Here is an 18,517-nt window from a genome sequence, read left to right as displayed (position 1 = left end):
ACCTTCACAGAGAGGTTGCCTTCATTGCCAATAAGCATATGAAAACATCCTCGGCATCCTTAGTTATCAGGGAGATGTGAATTAGAGAGATAATACTATATATCCAGGAGAATGGTTAAAATTTTAAACACTGACAGTATCAAGTCAGCTGAAACTCCTCTCATACTTTGCTGATGGGTGTAAAAATAGTTACAATCACTTTGGAAAAAATTTTGACAATATTCATTAAAACAAAACATATAACCTACCTCATAACCTAGTAATTCTACTTTTATGTGTACATCCAAGATAAATGAGTACGTTTGTCCACCAGAAGACATATAATTTATATGAACATTGGGAGCGACCCAGATACTTCTCTATAATAGAATGGACAAATAAATAGTAGTATAATTATGCAACAAAATACTATGCAGAAATACAGAAGAATGAATCACATACTATATAATTCCATTTACATGAAGTTTAGTAATAGGCAAAACTAATCAATGGTAGTAGAAGTCTGAATAGTGGTTACTTCCAGTGGGGGCATGAGTCTTCCAGAATGTCAGAAATGTTATGTAACTTGATCTGGGTGGTGTTTATGCGAGTGGATATGTGTGTATGTAAAAATTCCTCTGTTGTACCCTTGAGATCTCTATATACTTTACGAATGCCATAGCTCAATTATTTTTTTAGATTTTATTTATTTATCAGAGAGAGAGAGAGGGAGAGAGCAAGCACAGGCAGACAGAATGGCAGGCAGAGGCAGAGGGAGAAGCAGGCCCCCTGCTGAGCAAGGAGCCCGATGTGGGACTCGATCCCAGGACGCTGGGATCATGACCTGAGCCGAAGGCAGCTAGCTACTTAATCAACTGAGCCACCCAGGCGTCCCCATAGCTCAATAATTTTTAAAGCGTTCTGTTAGCATATCTGGTAGTCCTTGCTGATGAAGACTATAGCTCATCTAGTTCTATAAGACCAGTGAATAAACATAACTCAGACACTCAGTAAATAATGTGGAAGAAATTTAGGAAGGAAATAAAGTAGGAAGTTAGGAAGGAAGTTGGTTCATTAATCTACTTTCTCTTAACCTAACACCTGTTCCTTTGCTCATGGCGCACTTGCCATAGTCAGAGCTCTGTTGGGTGGAAGGTTGGGGTAGTGACCTTTTGGTTTAAGAAAGTACACTTAGTTCTGGCCCTTTGCTGTTAGCCGTCCTGACAGTATTAGGTAGATCAGAATGTCTGGAGAAGTGGGAGACTTTTTAATTAAGTGGTGTAGATGAAGAATAATAACCATTTACAGTCTGTGATCCTAATGAGTTTGATGCTTTATTCCCTCATTGGTCCCCTCTTTTTCTGTCTTGCTTGTGTTTAGCATTGAGCAAATACTTCTTGTCACCCACTGTTGCTGTGTCTCTTCAAGGTATTAGCTGTTAGCCGTGGATAAAACAAATAAGGATCCCTGCCCTCAGAAGGTTTATGCTGTAATGAGAGAAGATAGGCAATAGTCAACTGCCTCGTTCCCTTTTCCTTGCTTGTGCTTAGAATCAAGCAGAATAGGGGCACCTGGGTGGCTCAGATGGTTAAGCGTCCAACTCTTGATTTGGGGGTCAGGTCATGATCTCAAGGCCATGAGATTGAACCCGCTGTTGAACTCTGCACTGACCTGGAGCCTGCTTAGGATTCTCTCTCCCTCTCCCTCTGCCCCTCCCCCACTCCCACCCCCCCGACTTGTGCACAGGTGTGTGTGTCCTCTCTTTCTCTTTAAAAAAAAAAACAGAAAAATTAAAAATTTAAAATTAAAAAAAAAAACACAGAAAAATACTTGAGCAGAAAAACAAAAGCTTTGTCTATCTTCCCGTCCCTTCCCCATCCCCTATGCCCTGGCAGGCACAGTTCAGTTGTCTTCACGTGGAGTAGTGGGAAGAGACTCTTGTCATTTTGGATTAACTTTGGCATGGCACCTAGCACAGTGCCATGTGTCTAGGGGAATGTAATAAATATTTGTAACCTTTGGGAGCATCTGTCAACGCCTGCTGATCTCCATACCTCCATACTTCTTTTCTACCATCTGCCCTCCTCATCTTTTTTTTTTTTTTTTTTCCTTTCCTGTATTATTTTTCTGGGGAAAGCTTGATTTAAGATCTTAGAAAATGTGTTTTCTGTCATGGTACGGCTCTGGAACAGCTGAGCCCTCCAATGGGTAGGACTGAAGACAGTGAGATGTAGCATAAATCATTCTTCTGGAAAGTTCTGATCAGGAACCCAAGTTATTTTGGGAGTTAGGGCTATCATGATGAGTGTTCTTCTCGTATACTGTTGTACCAGATCTGACAAGGTCATGTAGTGCTTATGAAACCTCGGAAATAGAACGGCTCCAGTAGAGTCCTAGAAAGAATGTCAAACACAAGAGCGTTCTGACTCAATGCACCCTTTTTAAGTTTGTCATTGTTTGATAGATACTCTGTAGAAAGAGATCTCATGGAGCGCAGGAGCTTAGAAATGTTGATATGTATCTGGGATAGAAAGATAGAAATTAATTTGTTTTCAGTTAGGATTTATAGTCAGAGGATGATCAGTGAAACAACCATTTCCAGCCACAGAGGGGAAAGATGGTATCATTTAGTAGAGAATAATTATACTTTGCATTTGCATAGTGCTTACTGTTCCAAAAATATTTTCACATACCATTTTATCCTCCCAGTAACCCAGTGAGATAAGTATTTTTAACTCCTTTTTTAATAGATACGGAAACTAAGAGGTGTTAATTGACTTATCCAAAGTCGGTAGCTGGTAGGTGTTAGAATTAGGACTCTCCGATTCCAAGGCCCCCAGACTCCTGTATGTTACACCTTGCTGCAAATTTTATGCCACTGCATGTAGGCAGATTTGGCAGAGAAGGGAAGTGCTAGGACCAGTTTTAGTGATACTAAACACAGATCTGAGATTGAGTCTGAAAAGCAGAGTGACGTCTCTGCTCGTACGGAAGAAGAAGGTGTTAGGGTTGTGCCCGGAGGTTACTATGTTTGTGATCTTTGAATCAGTCTGTGGCCTGATAGGAGGGAGGCCTTGGCACTCACAGGTGAACTTTCAGACAGACTAGTACCTGCTATAGTACTTCTTACACAGTTATTTGTTGGATTCTGTGGTGCCAGTAATTTTCTGTCTTTTCAACTTTTCTGTCTCCAGGAGCCTCCAGAAGATGACGCAAACATCATCGAGAAGATCCTAGCATCTAAGACCGTCCAGGAGGTCGGTGGCCCATGTGCCTGCAGTCCTGTCACTAGCACAGGCTATATACCCTCTGTGAAGAGATACTTGGCTGGAGAACCTGGAATGGTCGTGACTGGCCTGAGTGAGAGCTAGGCAGGAACATTTACCCCCATGGAAGATTTTAGGTCATAAAATTCTTAAACATTTAAGAGTAGAGACCCAAATAATTCTTTCCTCCATAGTGTTCCTAGCAAAAGATATCTGTCCCTTAGTTGCTGTAGCCCTAAGGGACAGTGGGAAGGGAAGTCCTCAGTGGGCGGAAGAGAAGACATGGAAAGTCCTATTGAAAACCTTTGCTGGGGGGCAGGGGCTTCTTTAGACATGCTGGGGCCATCATAGGGATCCTCTAGAGAGCATGCCTGGGGCAGAGGGCGTGTGTGCTGGTTGAGAACACAGTTTCGCCTTCAAGTATTTATGAGAGCAAACGTCCTTACTCTGCGAGTGAACAGCACTGATGTTTCAGGGTGGTGGTTGCGGGCACGCCAGGGACCCAGGTTTTCACTCGCATGGCAGGCTCTGGTCCTGCTCAGCCCTGGGCCGGTTTGGGTTTCTCAGCCGAGCACTGTCCCAGCCTGGACGCTGGAAGGACACCAGGAGGATCATTTTTACCTTCTAGCTAGCTGTGGATTTATCCTTTGGGAAAGCTGCTCAGTAGGAGTCAGGAAAAAGACTGGGAAGATGAGAGCGTCCTCAAGAGATTGGTACAAAAACCAGGCGGGGTGTTGATTCACCTGTGTTCTCGTGCTGCATAAGGGCGATGGCCTGGCTGTTAACTGCTTGCTGTTGGTTACAGGTTCACCCAGGAGAGCCCCCGTTCGACTTGGAGCTGTTCTACGTTAAGTATAGAAATTTGTACGTCTTTTTCCTGTATTATTTGTGTTTGGATTTCTATGAATAAGATTTCCTTTTCCTCAGCAAATCATCTTCTGCATTTTCCAAGAATGGTCCCTGAGGCCTGACCCACAGATCCCAGCTGACTCAAGTTCACCTTAGACAATGGTGGGCTCACCTTTGGCTGCACAGTCACCAGGGAAGCCCTTCCTCCACTCAGGACCAGCTCACTCAGACCCTGGGAGTCAGTCCCAAGGATCGGTGCTTTATTAAAAACGCTCTCTGCCGTTCTCATTTACACTCGGTGGAGAACCGTGGTCCTGTGGGCCACACTTTCCCTCGCATTTTTCTTTATTTCTGTGCTACGTGCCCACTTTCCCTGATGTGCATTAATGATAACCTGCTTATGCCTGCCCTCGCTCTGTTCTGAGGCCATTCCTGTATAAGGCGTAGAGGGTTTGGTTGTTTGGAATCCTGGCACTGTTGTTTCTTTTCGCCCTTAGTGCAAGGCCTGTCTCAGTCCAATCTCTAGCAGTTTCACTACAGACCACTGCTTCTGGGTTAGATGGTCACCCTGTTTACTGAAACACTTTAAAGCTCAATGATTTGGTAGTTTGCACTTGTCTCACCATTTATGTGTCTTCGGATAGTTCCTACTTACATTGTAAATGGGCCACAATGGAAGAGCTGGAAAAGGATCCTCGCATCGCACAGAAGATCAAGCGCTTTAGGAATAAACAAGCCCAGATGAAGCACATTTTTACTGAGGTGAAGCAATATTTACCAACTAATTGATTGCTGCTTTTCTTGCAGTATTAAATGCTGAGTTTAAGTTTCTTAAGTCGAAGTCCTGGGCAGATCCATTGTGCAAGTCACATTGCTGAATGTGCACTGATTTGCAGCAAAACCAATCCAGATTTAAGCCAAAGGGAGAAAATTATCCACTGAGTTACAAAGATTGAACCTTACAAACTGACAGCTCATGAGAATGTGCATCTTGGTCAGAATATCTATTAATAGCTAGGGCCAGACAAATCTGCAGAACTCTTTCATTCCCTCCTCCCCCCACCTCCTGAAACAGAAATCCAAAAAGACATAACCTTCAAAATGTAAAAAATAAAAACTATTATTAAATATATTAGAGAGTAGGGGCGCCTGGGTGGCTCAGTGGGTTAAGCCGCTGCCTTCGGCTCAGGTCATGATCCCAGGGTGCTGGGATCGAGTTCCGCATCGGGCTCTCTGCTCAGCGGGGAGCCTGCTTTCTCCTCTCTCTCTCTGCCTGCCTCTCTGCCTACTTGTAATCTCTCTCTGTCAAATAAATAAATAAAATCTTTTTAAAAAAAATAAATATATTAGAGAGTAAATAAATAAGGAACTTTATATAAACTTGGGTATTTCTAAGTATGGTGCCTACAGTGAGAGGAAGGATTGATGGATTGGGGCATTAAATGAATCTACAGTGTCTGTATATTAGAAAATACTCCTAAACAAACCTTAAAGTAAATAATTAGGAACTATGTGCATTACATACATACACATATTTCCTAAGAATATAGCTTATACATATACATAAATATGTGGCATACATTCTTATCTGGTATGGGAGCCTTCCCATTTATATAGACATACATGCACACAACAAATCATTTTAATCATTAGAAATGCTTATTAATCTTACAAAAATGTGGCCACTTTCACTAGTAGTCAAAAAAATGCAAACTAAAATAGGAATTTTCTAGTTTTTATTTACCAAATACTTGCAGGTTTTAAAAATAGGTATTACTCATTGCTATTGAGGGTGTAGGGCAAAGACTGTCTTGTGTCTAGCGGGTGGGAACATTACCTAGTACGACCTGTCAGAAGAACAGAATGGCATCAGATGTGTAATGTCTCAGAATGTTCACATCCTTTGTCCAGCAGTTCTAATTCTGCCATATATTTTAAGGAAACTGTTGAATCTTTGTAGTGTTAGCTATGATAGGCAGTCATTTATATTGGTAAAAGATTGCAAGCAAACATATTGTTAGATAATAGACATCTGTTAAATTATGTGTACATCCCTTAGAATACTCTGCTCTAGTAAAAGTGATATGGGAGAACAGTCATTAATGACACAGGAAGAGGCTGTAGTGCCAGATGACAGCCTCTTACAGTATGCGAGGGAGTTCATTTCAGGGAGTGCAGGAGAAAGGAGGCACCGTGATCATGCACGGAAAATGTCTTGGATATACATGAAAACGCTGGTGTCATTTTCTATGGTTGATGGGATCGTGGTGGCTGATGTTTTCTTTTCTAAATAGCATGTAGTTTTAAAATTTTATACAGATGACTTTAATGAAAAGAAGCCTTAAAAAGTATTCTTTTTTTTTTTTTAAGATTTTATTCATTTATTTGACAGAGAGAGAGGGAGAGAGAGATCACAAGTAGGCAGAGAGGCAGGCAGAGAGAGGGGGAAGCAGGCTCACTGCTGAGCAGAGAGTCCGATGCGGGGCTCGATCCCAGGACCCTGCGATCATGACCTGAGCCGAAGGCAGAGGCTTTAACCCACTGAGCCACCCAGGCTTAAAATTATTCTTAAAATGTAGTTTGCAAGCTCTGGTCCTCAAGAGTGCACTCAGGTGCCGTCAAGCTTTAGGACATTGTTGCACTGTTTAACCAACTTGTTCTTCATGTTGTGCACCTTTTCTCGAGTGACAGACCGTTATTTTAGGTTAATGTCAGTAAGTGTTCTTCTCATCCCAGATTCATCTTTAGCCTTAGTGTTTGGCCCCAGCTTTCTCCGGGATTGTTTCAAAGAATGTGAAAGCATTGCTCCTGGCATTGTTCTTGTCGTAGAGGACTGGGGGAAGAAGTCGACAAGTAGAACTGGGAGACCGTCGTGAGGCCCCACTGGATACTTGCCCTCTGTTGTTGGAACATTTTATTTGCACCTCTATTTTAGCAGGGATTTGCAGTGTAGTAACTTGTTTACATGTCTCTTTCTTCCATTTTAAGTCCTAGGAGACAGACGGGGACATGTCTCCTTGTATTTCTGTCCTGGTACCAGGCACAGGGTCAGCGCTCAGTAATTATTCAGCTGCCCCCTGACGAGGCACAGGGTTTGCTTACACACTTCGCCTGCTCCAGACCCTTCAGTGCCTCACGTTTTCTTGAAATAAAGTCCACAGCCCTTCACAGAGCCCCACGTGTCTGTTTTCTGCTTTATTCCCAAGGAAGTGATTTTAACTGGGTTGGAAATAGAGGGCTGAAGCCAGGTCATACCAGGAGCACATAACTCTTGTGGGAAGGAAAGGCTTTCGAAAAGATCAGAGGACGACATCCTGAGATTGAGGAGGAGGGAGAGTGGCGAGTAGTTCCTATAATGCTGTCTTCACTCTCAACCTGTACAACATTTTTATTAATGACTTGGGTAAATAATAGTCTTAGGAGATCAATAATGACTTAGTTTTGGATGGAGCTTCTTCATATCCATTATTTCCAGCTGCTTTGTGAAGTAGCCAGGGACACCTGTGCAAGAGACTCAGGCCCAAGAGGCAGAGGCTTCTGGAACTCTGCAGGAGTAGAGGCCTTCTGACTGCACCCAGACTCTTGGAAACCAGACCCGATGCTGGGAGAATAGATGACTAAATCAATGTTCAGCTTTACTGGACAGGCTAGGATTAATGAAAGAGAATGGCAGTAAATGTGGGTGATGTCACACATTTGTGGTTTTTAAATCTTTGTAACCTCAGAGTGGGGAAAATGACGGACTAGCAGTCCTAGAGAGAAAAGATAGTGCCCTTTAAATGACAAATTTCTCATTGGTCAGGAGGAGGGGGTACAGCTGCTTAAGAAATAACAGTAATCTTAGAACATTCCCCAGTGTTCTGTTCATTTGAGTGTCAGGTTCGGGGAGACTTGGTGGACCTGAGTACAGCTGCAGGAGGACTCTTAACTGGGGTGAAGGAAGCTCAGTTGAGAGCTTGTCAGCAAACATGGAAACTGGACTGCACGGTGCTAGGAGCCTGGGCTCTGGAGCCAACCTGCCAGGCTGCAGGTTCTGCTCCTCCCCCCGTACCCACTCCCACCACTGCCACACACATATGCATGCGTGTGTGCAGACACATATGGAATTCAGTGGCCTTGGGACACTTGCATAAGCTCCTTTGGACCCAATGTCCTCCTCTGTGTAAAGCGGAACTCCTAATAGCCTCCCAGAACACCTGTGAGGATTAAATGACACAGGGTTTACAGAAGTGCTTAGCATGGTGGCCCATGGCCACTATTCCGAGTGCTAGCTCTTTCCATCACAAAGGGATCTGGAAACGTGGACCCCCAGAAGCAGTTGAATACCTTGAGTAGTTTTGGCCACACTGGGTGGAGTTTTTTGAAAAGCCGGTGTAGAAGGATAACGAACGTAGCTACTGCTACCTTGGAAGAAGCGATCACACCAGCAAGCCCCAGTTACAGGAGGGAGACTGGGCTGTAATTGAATAAAGATCTTGGTGCTACCACTGGGCAGGCAGAGGTAAAGCTGTCTTGGCAGTGGCTCAGGTGGTAGAGGGCAGTGAATTCCCAAACAGGGAATAAGGGAATCTGAGAGAGGGTTGCCAGGGAAGTTATAAAAAGCATTCCTGTGTTGAAGGCGAAACTGGATAGCCCCGAAAGTGCCTTCTGACCAAAGGGGCAATAAGAACCTTCTAGCAGTGCGGGAGGAGGGCTTCTGGGTAAGAAAGCCCTGGGTAAATGTTCGAGTTCACACAGCTCTGTGACTTTTGTCAGTTTCCTCATCTAAAAAGTAATGATCGTTTCTAGACCATAAAGTGATTTTGAGACTTACAGCATTTAGCATTACTCCGGACACAGGTTAAATATTTCCAGGTGATGCTTATTATTATTTCGTAAGTGCACTTTTTTGGGAAGCGTAATGTACATGAAGGTAAACAGATCCTAAGGGTGCAGTTCAGTGAATTTTTACAAAATAAACGCACCTGTGTAGCTACCACTTAGATCAGGACCTGGAACATTATCAGTTCCCCAGAAGCTCCCCTCATGCCCCCTTCCAATGTTTGCTACTATTGTGGGTATATGGAAGAAAAAGAAACTAATTCCTGAGTTTCCAAGGTTATCTTTGGAACAAGAAGCAGTAAGAAAAAGGGAATTCTTGTGCTGAATTTTGTGCAGTACCATAATGACCACTAGGAGAGTCTTACTCTGCCCATGGTATAACCTGTAACTTCAGTCACGGAGAGAAGATTTGGGGACAGTGAAGAAATGTCTGTGCTGTGACTTTTATTCTCAAGCTGCCCCTTCCACTCTGTATTTCCCTATAAGCCCAAAGTAGGGGATTTTGAGGGTTGGATGTTGGTTTCGAGGGAGGGGGACACTTTCTAACTCTTCTCCTTTGTTTGCACTAGCCCGATGAAGACTTGTTCAACCCAGACTATGTAGAAGTGGATCGTGTCCTGGAGGTGGCACACACCAAAGATGCAGAGACAGGAGAGGTGGGGATTCAGTCCTTTTGACTCCCCTAAAGAGCTTTTCCTCCTTACTGTGTATTTTGCTTGTTTTGTTAACACACAGTCCTTGTTTTAATGGCATTTGCATGTGATAGGGTGGGTTTTTCAGAGCTTGGCCAGAGTGTGACAGACTCCTTTAATCTAGTAGAACATGAACTCCTCTCCTGTGTCCCACCAGGAAGTGACCCATTACCTGGTGAAGTGGTGCTCTCTGCCTTACGAAGAAAGCACGTGGGAGTTAGAAGAAGACGTCGATCCTGCAAAGGTTAAAGAATTCGAGTCTCTCCAAGTTCTCCCTGAAATTAAGCATGTGGTAACGTATCCCTGTTTGGCACCTTTTGTAACATGTAACTTTATGACCTTGGCAGTCCTGGATGGCTATGGGGCTCTGCTCAGAAGTGGTCTTTGTTTAAAAGAAAAAAAAAAAAGAAGTGGCCTTTGTTAGTGTCTTGCCTTTGGCCACTCTCTGTTGAACTGCAGTTCAGCGTGCTTTTCTCCCCAGATCAGACTTTGCTAGCACTCTGGTCAATGTTAGGTCTAGACTCTTATTCTGGTGTGTGTGTGACATTTAAGAACCTTGAATACGAGCTTAGATGTCTTGGTATAGGGTGCTGTAAGGAGTCAGTGAGGTAGAACATGGAAGAAACGCCTGCATGGGAAAGAAGCTCAGTAAATTGTTAGTGTCTTTCTTGTTTCCTACTACCTCTTGCTCCACCAGTGATCTTTTTTCTTTGTTTTTGACCTCTGCTTTTACTCAGCTGGAATATTCTTTTTTTTTTTAAATTATTTTTATTTTTTAGTTATTTTTAATTTTTTTAAGATTTTATTTATTTATTTCACAGACAGAGATCACAAGCAGGCAGAGAAGCAGGCAGAGAGAGAGGAGGAAGCAGACTCCCCACTGAGCAGAGAGCCCAATGTGGGGCTCCATCCCAGGACCCTGGGATCATGACCTGAGGCTTTAACCCACTGAGCCACCCAGGTGCCCCCAGCTGGGATATTCTTAAGGGGAAATGTCTTATTTCTATAGATCCTGGGCTTCACAGAGAGAACATAGGTTTTCAATATGTATTTATTCAATCAGTTTTTCTGAATCTGGATAATTCCCACCGAGCTGCATAAATGTCCCAGCACACCTGACAAGTAATTGTATATAAAGTTTCAGTAATTAAAAAGTTGTAGAATCAGGAGAGCCCGATTAAGATGTGACTCATTTGGGAAGAGAATCAGAGTTGTTGAGTATGGCTATAGACTGGAATGTTGAGTTTCTATTTTAAAAAGTCACCACTTATATATGAAGAACCTTTATCCAATCATATTATTTGTTGTTTTTACATCCCTGTAAAGACAGGACTCAGGAGACAAGAGCTTGACATTGAACTTAGATCTCTGTCAGAATCTACTGAAAAGCAGTGTTTTGTGTTTTGTTTCTTGGCATATGAAGTGTATGGAGGAATCCTGAGCTACAGAACAGTGGTTAGAAATGTGCATAATTTTTAATGGTGTTTTTGTCTACATGACTGGTTAATAAATTTCTCTTTCAACCTCTCTACAACTGTTGTCTATTGTTAATTCGTCAGTCATTGTTAATCATCTGCTGTTGGCTGACTCTTGAGTGACATAATAACAAAGAAGGTGCGTGCCCAGCCCCTGGGAGCTCACAGGTTAATGGGAGAGGTGTGTGTGTGTGTGTGTGTGTGTGTGTGTGTGTGTGGTCACACACGGCACCAGACTAATGGGGGTGTGTGGCACAGGCAGGGACAAATCGCTGTGGGGCAGAGAGTAGAGAGCCTTTCCATTCTGAAGCTAATTGTAAGTTAGTATCTTGAAGTAATCAGGATTCTTACTCTCTCAACCCGAATCCCACTTATTTCCTCAGACTGACTACATGCATTTGGCAAGAATATGAATTCTCAAGTGTTTTCGGGCAATTTCACTTTTCCTTTACTTCTTTGCTATTGTGATGCAGCTGTTTTTGTCTCTCCGTGAACCATCGTATTATTTCACACTTGTCTCTTTGTTTGACTTATTTGTTCTCTCATTTAAAATGCACAGTTTGAAATGTTATCTCAAAAATTCTAAATTGGAATAGTAGCTCACAATATAACTGAAGCTGTCTTTTTATGTGTTAAGAAAAGGACCAGCTCCAAACGGGAGTTTACCTGAATAATTTTCTAAAGGGATCTATGCTGTGCTTTGAAGTTGATGAACAGGACGTTTTATACCTGAAAGCTTTTGGTAAAAATCATTTACCCATAGATAAAATACAGAACTGTGAGAAAGCAAGAAGTGACATTGTCTGAGATGATTGTGCAAAGTTGGGACAGTCTTTTAACAGGCCAGAGCCACTTTGGAAACTCCAAGAATCACTTCTCCTTCAAGGTTAACTAAGTAGCCATTGACGGTTGTGGAACCCTGGGGTGTGTTGTTTCCTGTAGTCTGTACTACTTATGAATCAACCAGAAACGTCTAGTTGAATTTAGGTCTTGTGTTCAAATGGCTGAAGTTTCTGGCCAGTAGGTGATGTTAAACTAAACCCTTTAGCACTGGAGAGGGATGGAAAGACAGAGGGGTGACTGGATTGGAGAGTGATTACTCTCCTGTAGAGTGCTACCAAGGCAGCAAAGTAGAAATCTGCAGTGAAAGTCCATCCTCCGGCTCTTACGTGATGAGAGTGAGCCACTTAAGTCACTGGGAACACATTCCAGAAAGTCTCCGCACAGTATCTGGTAAAGTAGGGAAGCGTGCCTGATTAAAGGGGTACGTGGACTTTGGGGAATCCATGCTGACTGGTTCCTGTAGGTTAAGAAGAATGTAACTTCTTTAAGGAAACAGAGCAAGAGGGTTTATATAGGAATATCTTTGCTTAAAAGCTTTTTCTTTAAAATCATTGTTTTCTTACATATTGAATTATTTTCTCCCTAATAAAATTGAGCACCTGTACCTGTACATTAGTAATAATACACTAGTAATAATTTTCAACAGAGTCCTGTGTTATGGGGCTTAGCCTAACCACAGCTGGTAGTAATTTTATAGGTAAGCTGTGATACATATTTTTCTGGAAGATCATAGATTCCACTTACATACCTCCAAATATCAATGATGTAATTGGGCCCATTTTGTTAATTTCACATTGCAAATGGTTTAGTTTTAGTTAATGATGTATTTCAAGGGGCAGCTGGATGCCTCAGTTGGTTGGGCGTCTGCCGTCAGCTCAGATCATGATCCCAGGATTCTGGGATCCAGTCCCACATCTAGCTCCCTGCTTAGCAGGGAGTCTGCTTCTCCCTCCCCCTCTGCCTGCCATTCTGCCTGCCTGTGCACCTGCACTCTCTCTGTCTCTTTCTCTCTCTGTCTCTGTCAAATAAATAAATAAGACCTTAAAAAAAAAAAAGGTGTTTCAAGTATAAACTATATTGTAGTACTCCAAAGCAAAATTACCAAAGACTAAAACTGTTTAGAAAAGTTATAGTCTTAAAAGTTCTCATTCGTAACTATAGCTAGAATTAGGAATTTTTAATCTGTCAGTTTGTCTGACAGTCTGAGTTTGTCTGTAAGCAAAATAACCAAGTCTATGCCCAAATAATATAAAACCTAAATAAAAATTTGGGGTGGGAACTCTACACACCTAAAGATTTAAAAATTTCCCCTGATTAATTAAAATCTCAATGGGAATTAAAAGAACTTGACAAACTGATTCTAAAGTTAGAGAATAGGACAGAATGGCAAATAAGATAGAATAGCGGAGATATTTTTAAAAAGTAATTCCCTAATCATATAAAAGCCTATAATAATTCTAAACTGGGTTTTGTGACAGTACTAGATAGTCTAGTGGAACACAATAAAGAATCTATTTATGGCTCCATGGATGTATTGAAATTTAGTATGTGATAAATAGGACACTTCCTATCAGTAGAGAAAAGATAAATTATATTTAGAAATTAGTATTTCATATGGGAAAATGTGTTTTGGGGATATTTAAGGAATTTGCAGTTTTGATTTTACAGGTTTTTTGCCTTACATTGACTGTAGGAACTAATCAACAAAATATTTGACCCACTGTAGTTTCCTGAGCTGATGCCATATGCACACAGAAAAATTATCTGTAGAAACCAAAACACCTGACTCCTTTTGGTTTGCAGGGAGATGGAAGTGTAAGTGGGAGTGGCATCCCAGAGTCTTGAGTAAAACAGTGTAACACTTATCAAGATGTAGGTGGGTCTGTTTCCCTCCTTCGTTAATAACTTGCGAATTTTATAGAGATGTTCTTAGTTCAGTCTGGTGAAAGCTAGAAAATGTAGGAGCTTGTCTTGTGTGTGTGTATAAGCTAGAAAATGTGGGGGCTTGCCTTATATCAGTGGGGTGTGTGTGTGTGTATGTGTGTATGTATGTATGTATGCCATAGTAACTGCAGCTTGAAGCCAACCAGCTTCAGGACAGTGTTGTGAGATTTGCCACCTTCCCCATTATTATCCTGTGTCCCTATTCGTGTTATACTCCTCAAACATCATTCTCTGTGTGTTTTGTTCTGTCTGCCTTCCTCCACTAGGAGAGGCCTGCTTCGGACTCCTGGCAGAAGCTGGAGAAGTCTCGAGAGTACAAGAACAGTAACCAGCTCCGGGAGTACCAGCTGGAGGGGATGAACTGGCTTCTTTTTAACTGGTATAACAGGTGAGGAGCCGGAACCGGGGCTGTCTGCACAGGCAGTTACCTGCCCCCCCAAATGTTGTACCTGCTTGGAGCAGCAGTAGCTAGCAAGGTGGTGAGAGGGTGTAACCTTGCCATGGTTTAGGGTACTGATCTTTGTACATGAGGCATGCCAGGACTCTACGCCAGGTGATTCTCCAATTACAGGAGTGATTTTAGACATCGTTGACTTTGTGCTTCTTTTTTCTTCACCATCCCAGCCAAAAGATTAGGCCCAACCTCAATGAAACAAAATCCAAAAGATCATTCTAATTCTTTAGCAAAGATTGGCTGTAGAAAGGAAACGGATCTGGATTGGAGCCCCAACTCTGCCACTTGTTGGTGAGCCCTGGATCCTCTAGACTTGGGCTGTACCACTTACTTTTGGACTCATCATGCTTCAGTTCCCATCAGAATATAGATGAAACAGGTGACATTTGAGATTTTTGTAACATTCTGGAGTGTACCCCTAGTCTGAGTTTAAAGCCAGCATGCTGCCGTGGAGAACACATCAGACGGGGCCCTGGTGACCTGTGCCCTAGCGCAGTCTGTGCCACCTACTCACAGAGCCACTTGGAGCACTGCTCCCCTGAGCTTTGCAGTGCCTACCTCTGGATCTTACCTCTGATCTTTGTACATGAGGCATGCCAGGATTCTACGCCAGGTGATTCTCCAATTACAGGAGTGATGGGGGGGGCACCCTTTGAGCGCCCCAGCTCTGTGTAGTCTGGGATTCTGGATCACCAGGAGAGACCAAAATTTTTACCTTGATAAGAAATTTACTGTGTGGGTTAAAAGTTCACCCTCGATAACACAAATAATAGACATGAAAATCACGTAACTTATCTTCTTATTTTTGCCTTGGCTTCCATGAAGTTTGTCAGGTATAGAAATGGGCTTAAGTTTGAGGCATATTTTTTTCTCCTTGTGTCTCACTGTTATTTTAATTTTTAGTATTTTCAGCTTAGAGTATATGGATTTTTTTCCTATATTTTCTCTCAAGTTACCATAATTCCTTTTTGGAAGTAGGCAGGGTATGAATCATAAGAATAAAAATGAGTCTCAGTTGCATCTCTGAAAAATGCAGACAAGGCCCTTCACTGATGACCTTTACAGGTCAAGGTGTGCCTCTGAAGTATCTTTTTAGTTACACCCAACCTCTACCGCTTTCCTGTATCAATGATGAATTATCTGTATTTCTTATTCTCTTCAGAAAAAACTGTATTTTGGCTGATGAGATGGGCCTTGGAAAAACCATCCAGTCCATCACATTTCTCTCGGAGATTTTCCTCCGGGGGATCCACGGCCCTTTCCTTATCATCGCCCCACTCTCCACCATCACGAACTGGGAGCGGGAGTTCCGGACGTGGACAGAGATGAATGCCATTGTGTACCATGGCAGCCAGATCAGCAGGCAGATGATCCAACAGTATGAGATGGTGTACAGAGACGCCCAGGTGAGTCTCAGAGACCTGGAGACAGCCTGATGTCATCATTCAGATCAGCCTTCCTGTCACTTACCTTCAGGAGTTTTAATGCCCTGTACCCTGGGTTACCGTTGACTGATTTTGTAGAGTCTTCTGTTAATGGAGGCAAACTTCCTGCTCCTCCTTGATAGTTTAGTTTGTGATAAAACATAGGATTTGTAGGGCATGCTTTCCACTCTCTGAAATATGCCAGAGGCTCTTTTTAGGATACTGAAAACTTGAATTCTTCATTGGCTTATGAAGTTGCTTTGATGTGCAGAAGACTTTATGTGACTTGTTATATGCTCAGTGAAAAAAACTGAGTGGAAGAATTGGTGTACAGAGGATGGGTTCTTAGCCAGGGAGTTTGGAGAGGAGGCTAACAGGGAAGGATAAAGAGAAGACAGGATTTAAATTGTTAAAAGCGTAATAGACTGTGGGGCTTCTCGGGGTTTTGTTACTTATAATCACTTTACTGAGTATGCTTGTAAGCTTGTCCTGGGCACTGGTTTTTATAATCAAGCGAGGTAAAAAATGAATCCAACCAGAGGAGGGCCAATGCTCTCCCCCGGAGATTTCGTTAATAGCAAAAGGAGACACTTAGACGAAATTTAAGATGTGCTCTAACATGATGCAGCTCTGCTCTTTCATGACAACACTAAGATAGGTAAAAGACAAAGATGTGTCTGCCTGGTAGGTCTTGTCCTGGTGAATCAGGAAGCGTATTTCGAATCTATGCTAGAACCCCAGTTACAAAGTAACTGAAAAGGAGCAAAGAAGGTCTCCTTGGGTATTTAGGCTCTGTGTGGTTGAGACCAGTCCTGGCTGGCAGTGTGTGAATCAGTACCCATCTGCTTTCCTTACCATGGCAGTTAATAACTAAAAGGCTTCCTTGCTCTGTCTTCTGTATTTGCTCATATGTCTCACCATTGTGAGGGCCCATGTCTCTTAACTTGTTTCATCAACGTAACGAGGTCTCTCTCTTGTCTTAGTAGCTGGTTCATCCCTCTCTTCTCTCTTTTCCAAACAAGGAAGTACCGTGCTTACTGGCCTCTCTTACCTAGGCCCTAGCATTTCTCCGTGCTGCCTCCTCTGCTCCCACTGGGAACACATCAGCTGAATTCTGTAATCATGGCATAAAGCTTCACCTTCCGTTGTGTCACCCTCAGGGAAACCCCCTTTCAGGAGTCTTCAAGTTCCATGTTGTCATCACAACGTTTGAGATGATCCTGGCAGACTGCCCGGAGCTGAAAAAGATTCACTGGAGCTGTGTGATAATTGATGAAGCCCACAGATTGAAGAACAGGAACTGCAAACTTCTGGAGGGTCTAAAGCTCATGGCCCTGGTGAGAGCTAGCGAGCTCTTTACATTGACACAGGTTCTGTCTGCTCACGATGGAAGCATCCCGCAGCCATTCTGCATGTAGCTTACTTGTGCATAGTCTGTTTATTCCTGGTTTTCTTTTTGCCGTCTATATCTGTGATAGTGCAGGCATCAGAAGGTTTTGTTGTTACAAACTGGGTCAACAGTTTGACCTTTGCCACAAGTAGATTCCCAAGGGTATCCAGGGGAGTCTTAAATACCATGAAATTTGTGACCAGTAAACGTAAGGTATTTCAGCTTGGTACCAAGGATGACGGCCTTGGCACAGTGCCCAGTATGTAGAGAGTAGTAATGATGGATGGATGGATGGATGGATGGATGGATGGATGGATGGATGGATAGATGGATGTCGTTTTCACTAACGTGAAATTGCTGCTGGAATCAGTGATGTGAAAGGAAGATTGATCTGTGAACTCACCGTGCCTGCCCTGGAACGGTGGCGTCCTGTCTTTTCATTAAAGCAAAACTGAATTGCCCCATGAGCACAGAATGCCCTGACTTCAAAAGCGTACTCGCGGGCCGGCTCCAACACTGTTGTCGTGTGCTGTTGGTTTGTGCAGGAACACAAAGTGCTGCTCACTGGGACGCCCTTGCAGAACTCTGTGGAGGAGCTCTTCAGCTTGCTGAATTTTCTGGAGCCATCCCAGTTTCCTTCAGAGACTGCTTTCTTGGAGGAATTTGGAGATCTGAAAACAGAGGAACAGGTAAATAGCAGCCTGAAAGACTGAGGAGACTATGTGATGATTACCTTCACCATGAAGGCCAGAACAAATCATTGTGGGGACAGGCATTAGCAAGTTCTCATATCCCTGCTAAAATGAGCATTACCTTCTTTATTTAATTTGTTTATGTTGAGGAGGGCAAACTGATTATTAGGCATTCCTGTTACTCTGGAGGTATAATGAATTGACATCCAAATAGCCTGTGTTAGCCTATCAGGCCTCTTGCCTTCATTGATCTCACATAGGAGGTCAGTGATTTTCTTCTACCCTGAACTCAGGAGCTTGGTGCCTTCCTTGGCTTTCTTCATCCTTCATCCTTCTTCCTGCATAATCTGCAGCACGTTCCCAGGCTCATCTTTTTTTCTTTTTCTTTTCTTTTCTTTTCTTTTTCTTTCTTTCTTTTTTTTTTTTTTTTTTTTTTAAGATTTTACCCATTTATTTGTCAGAGATTGAGAGATAGCACAGTCAGGCAGAGTAGCAGGCAGAGGCAGAGGGAGAACCAGGCTCCCTGCCGAGCAAGGAGCCCGATGTGGAACTCGATCCCAGGATTCTGGGATCATGACCTGAGCCGAAGGCAGCGGCTTAACTAACCGAGCCACCCAGGCGCCCCATCCCAGGCTCATCTTCTTGAGTATGAAGACTACACAGGTAGTAAGGAAAAGAAGGCAATCAT

General features: G+C 42.9%; 1 protein-coding gene across 7 annotated transcripts in view; it reads left to right on the top strand.

The window, feature by feature from the left end:
• The window catches only part of CHD6 (chromodomain helicase DNA binding protein 6), a 194,700-nt gene that overhangs the window by 92,435 nt on the left and 83,748 nt on the right, over window positions 1–18,517 (top strand). For all 7 annotated transcript variants that reach the window (XM_082744630.1, XM_082744629.1, XM_082744631.1 and 4 more), the window contains 9 exons: window positions 3,174–3,236; window positions 4,051–4,109; window positions 4,739–4,856; window positions 9,485–9,571; window positions 9,765–9,899; window positions 14,136–14,257; window positions 15,486–15,729; window positions 16,908–17,084; window positions 17,683–17,826. In XM_082744630.1, coding sequence (XP_082600756.1) covers window positions 3,174–3,236; window positions 4,051–4,109; window positions 4,739–4,856; window positions 9,485–9,571; window positions 9,765–9,899; window positions 14,136–14,257; window positions 15,486–15,729; window positions 16,908–17,084; window positions 17,683–17,826 — 1,149 coding nt within the window. The remainder of the gene's footprint in view (window positions 1–3,173; window positions 3,237–4,050; window positions 4,110–4,738; window positions 4,857–9,484; window positions 9,572–9,764; window positions 9,900–14,135; window positions 14,258–15,485; window positions 15,730–16,907; window positions 17,085–17,682; window positions 17,827–18,517) is intronic.

The sequence above is a fragment of the Mustela nivalis genome (assembly GCF_964662115.1).
Source record: "Mustela nivalis genome assembly, chromosome: 8".
Classification (NCBI taxonomy): Eukaryota; Metazoa; Chordata; class Mammalia; order Carnivora; family Mustelidae; genus Mustela; species Mustela nivalis.
The sequence above is the reverse complement of the archived record's forward strand: the minus strand, read 5'-3'. Positions and strand labels throughout refer to the sequence as shown.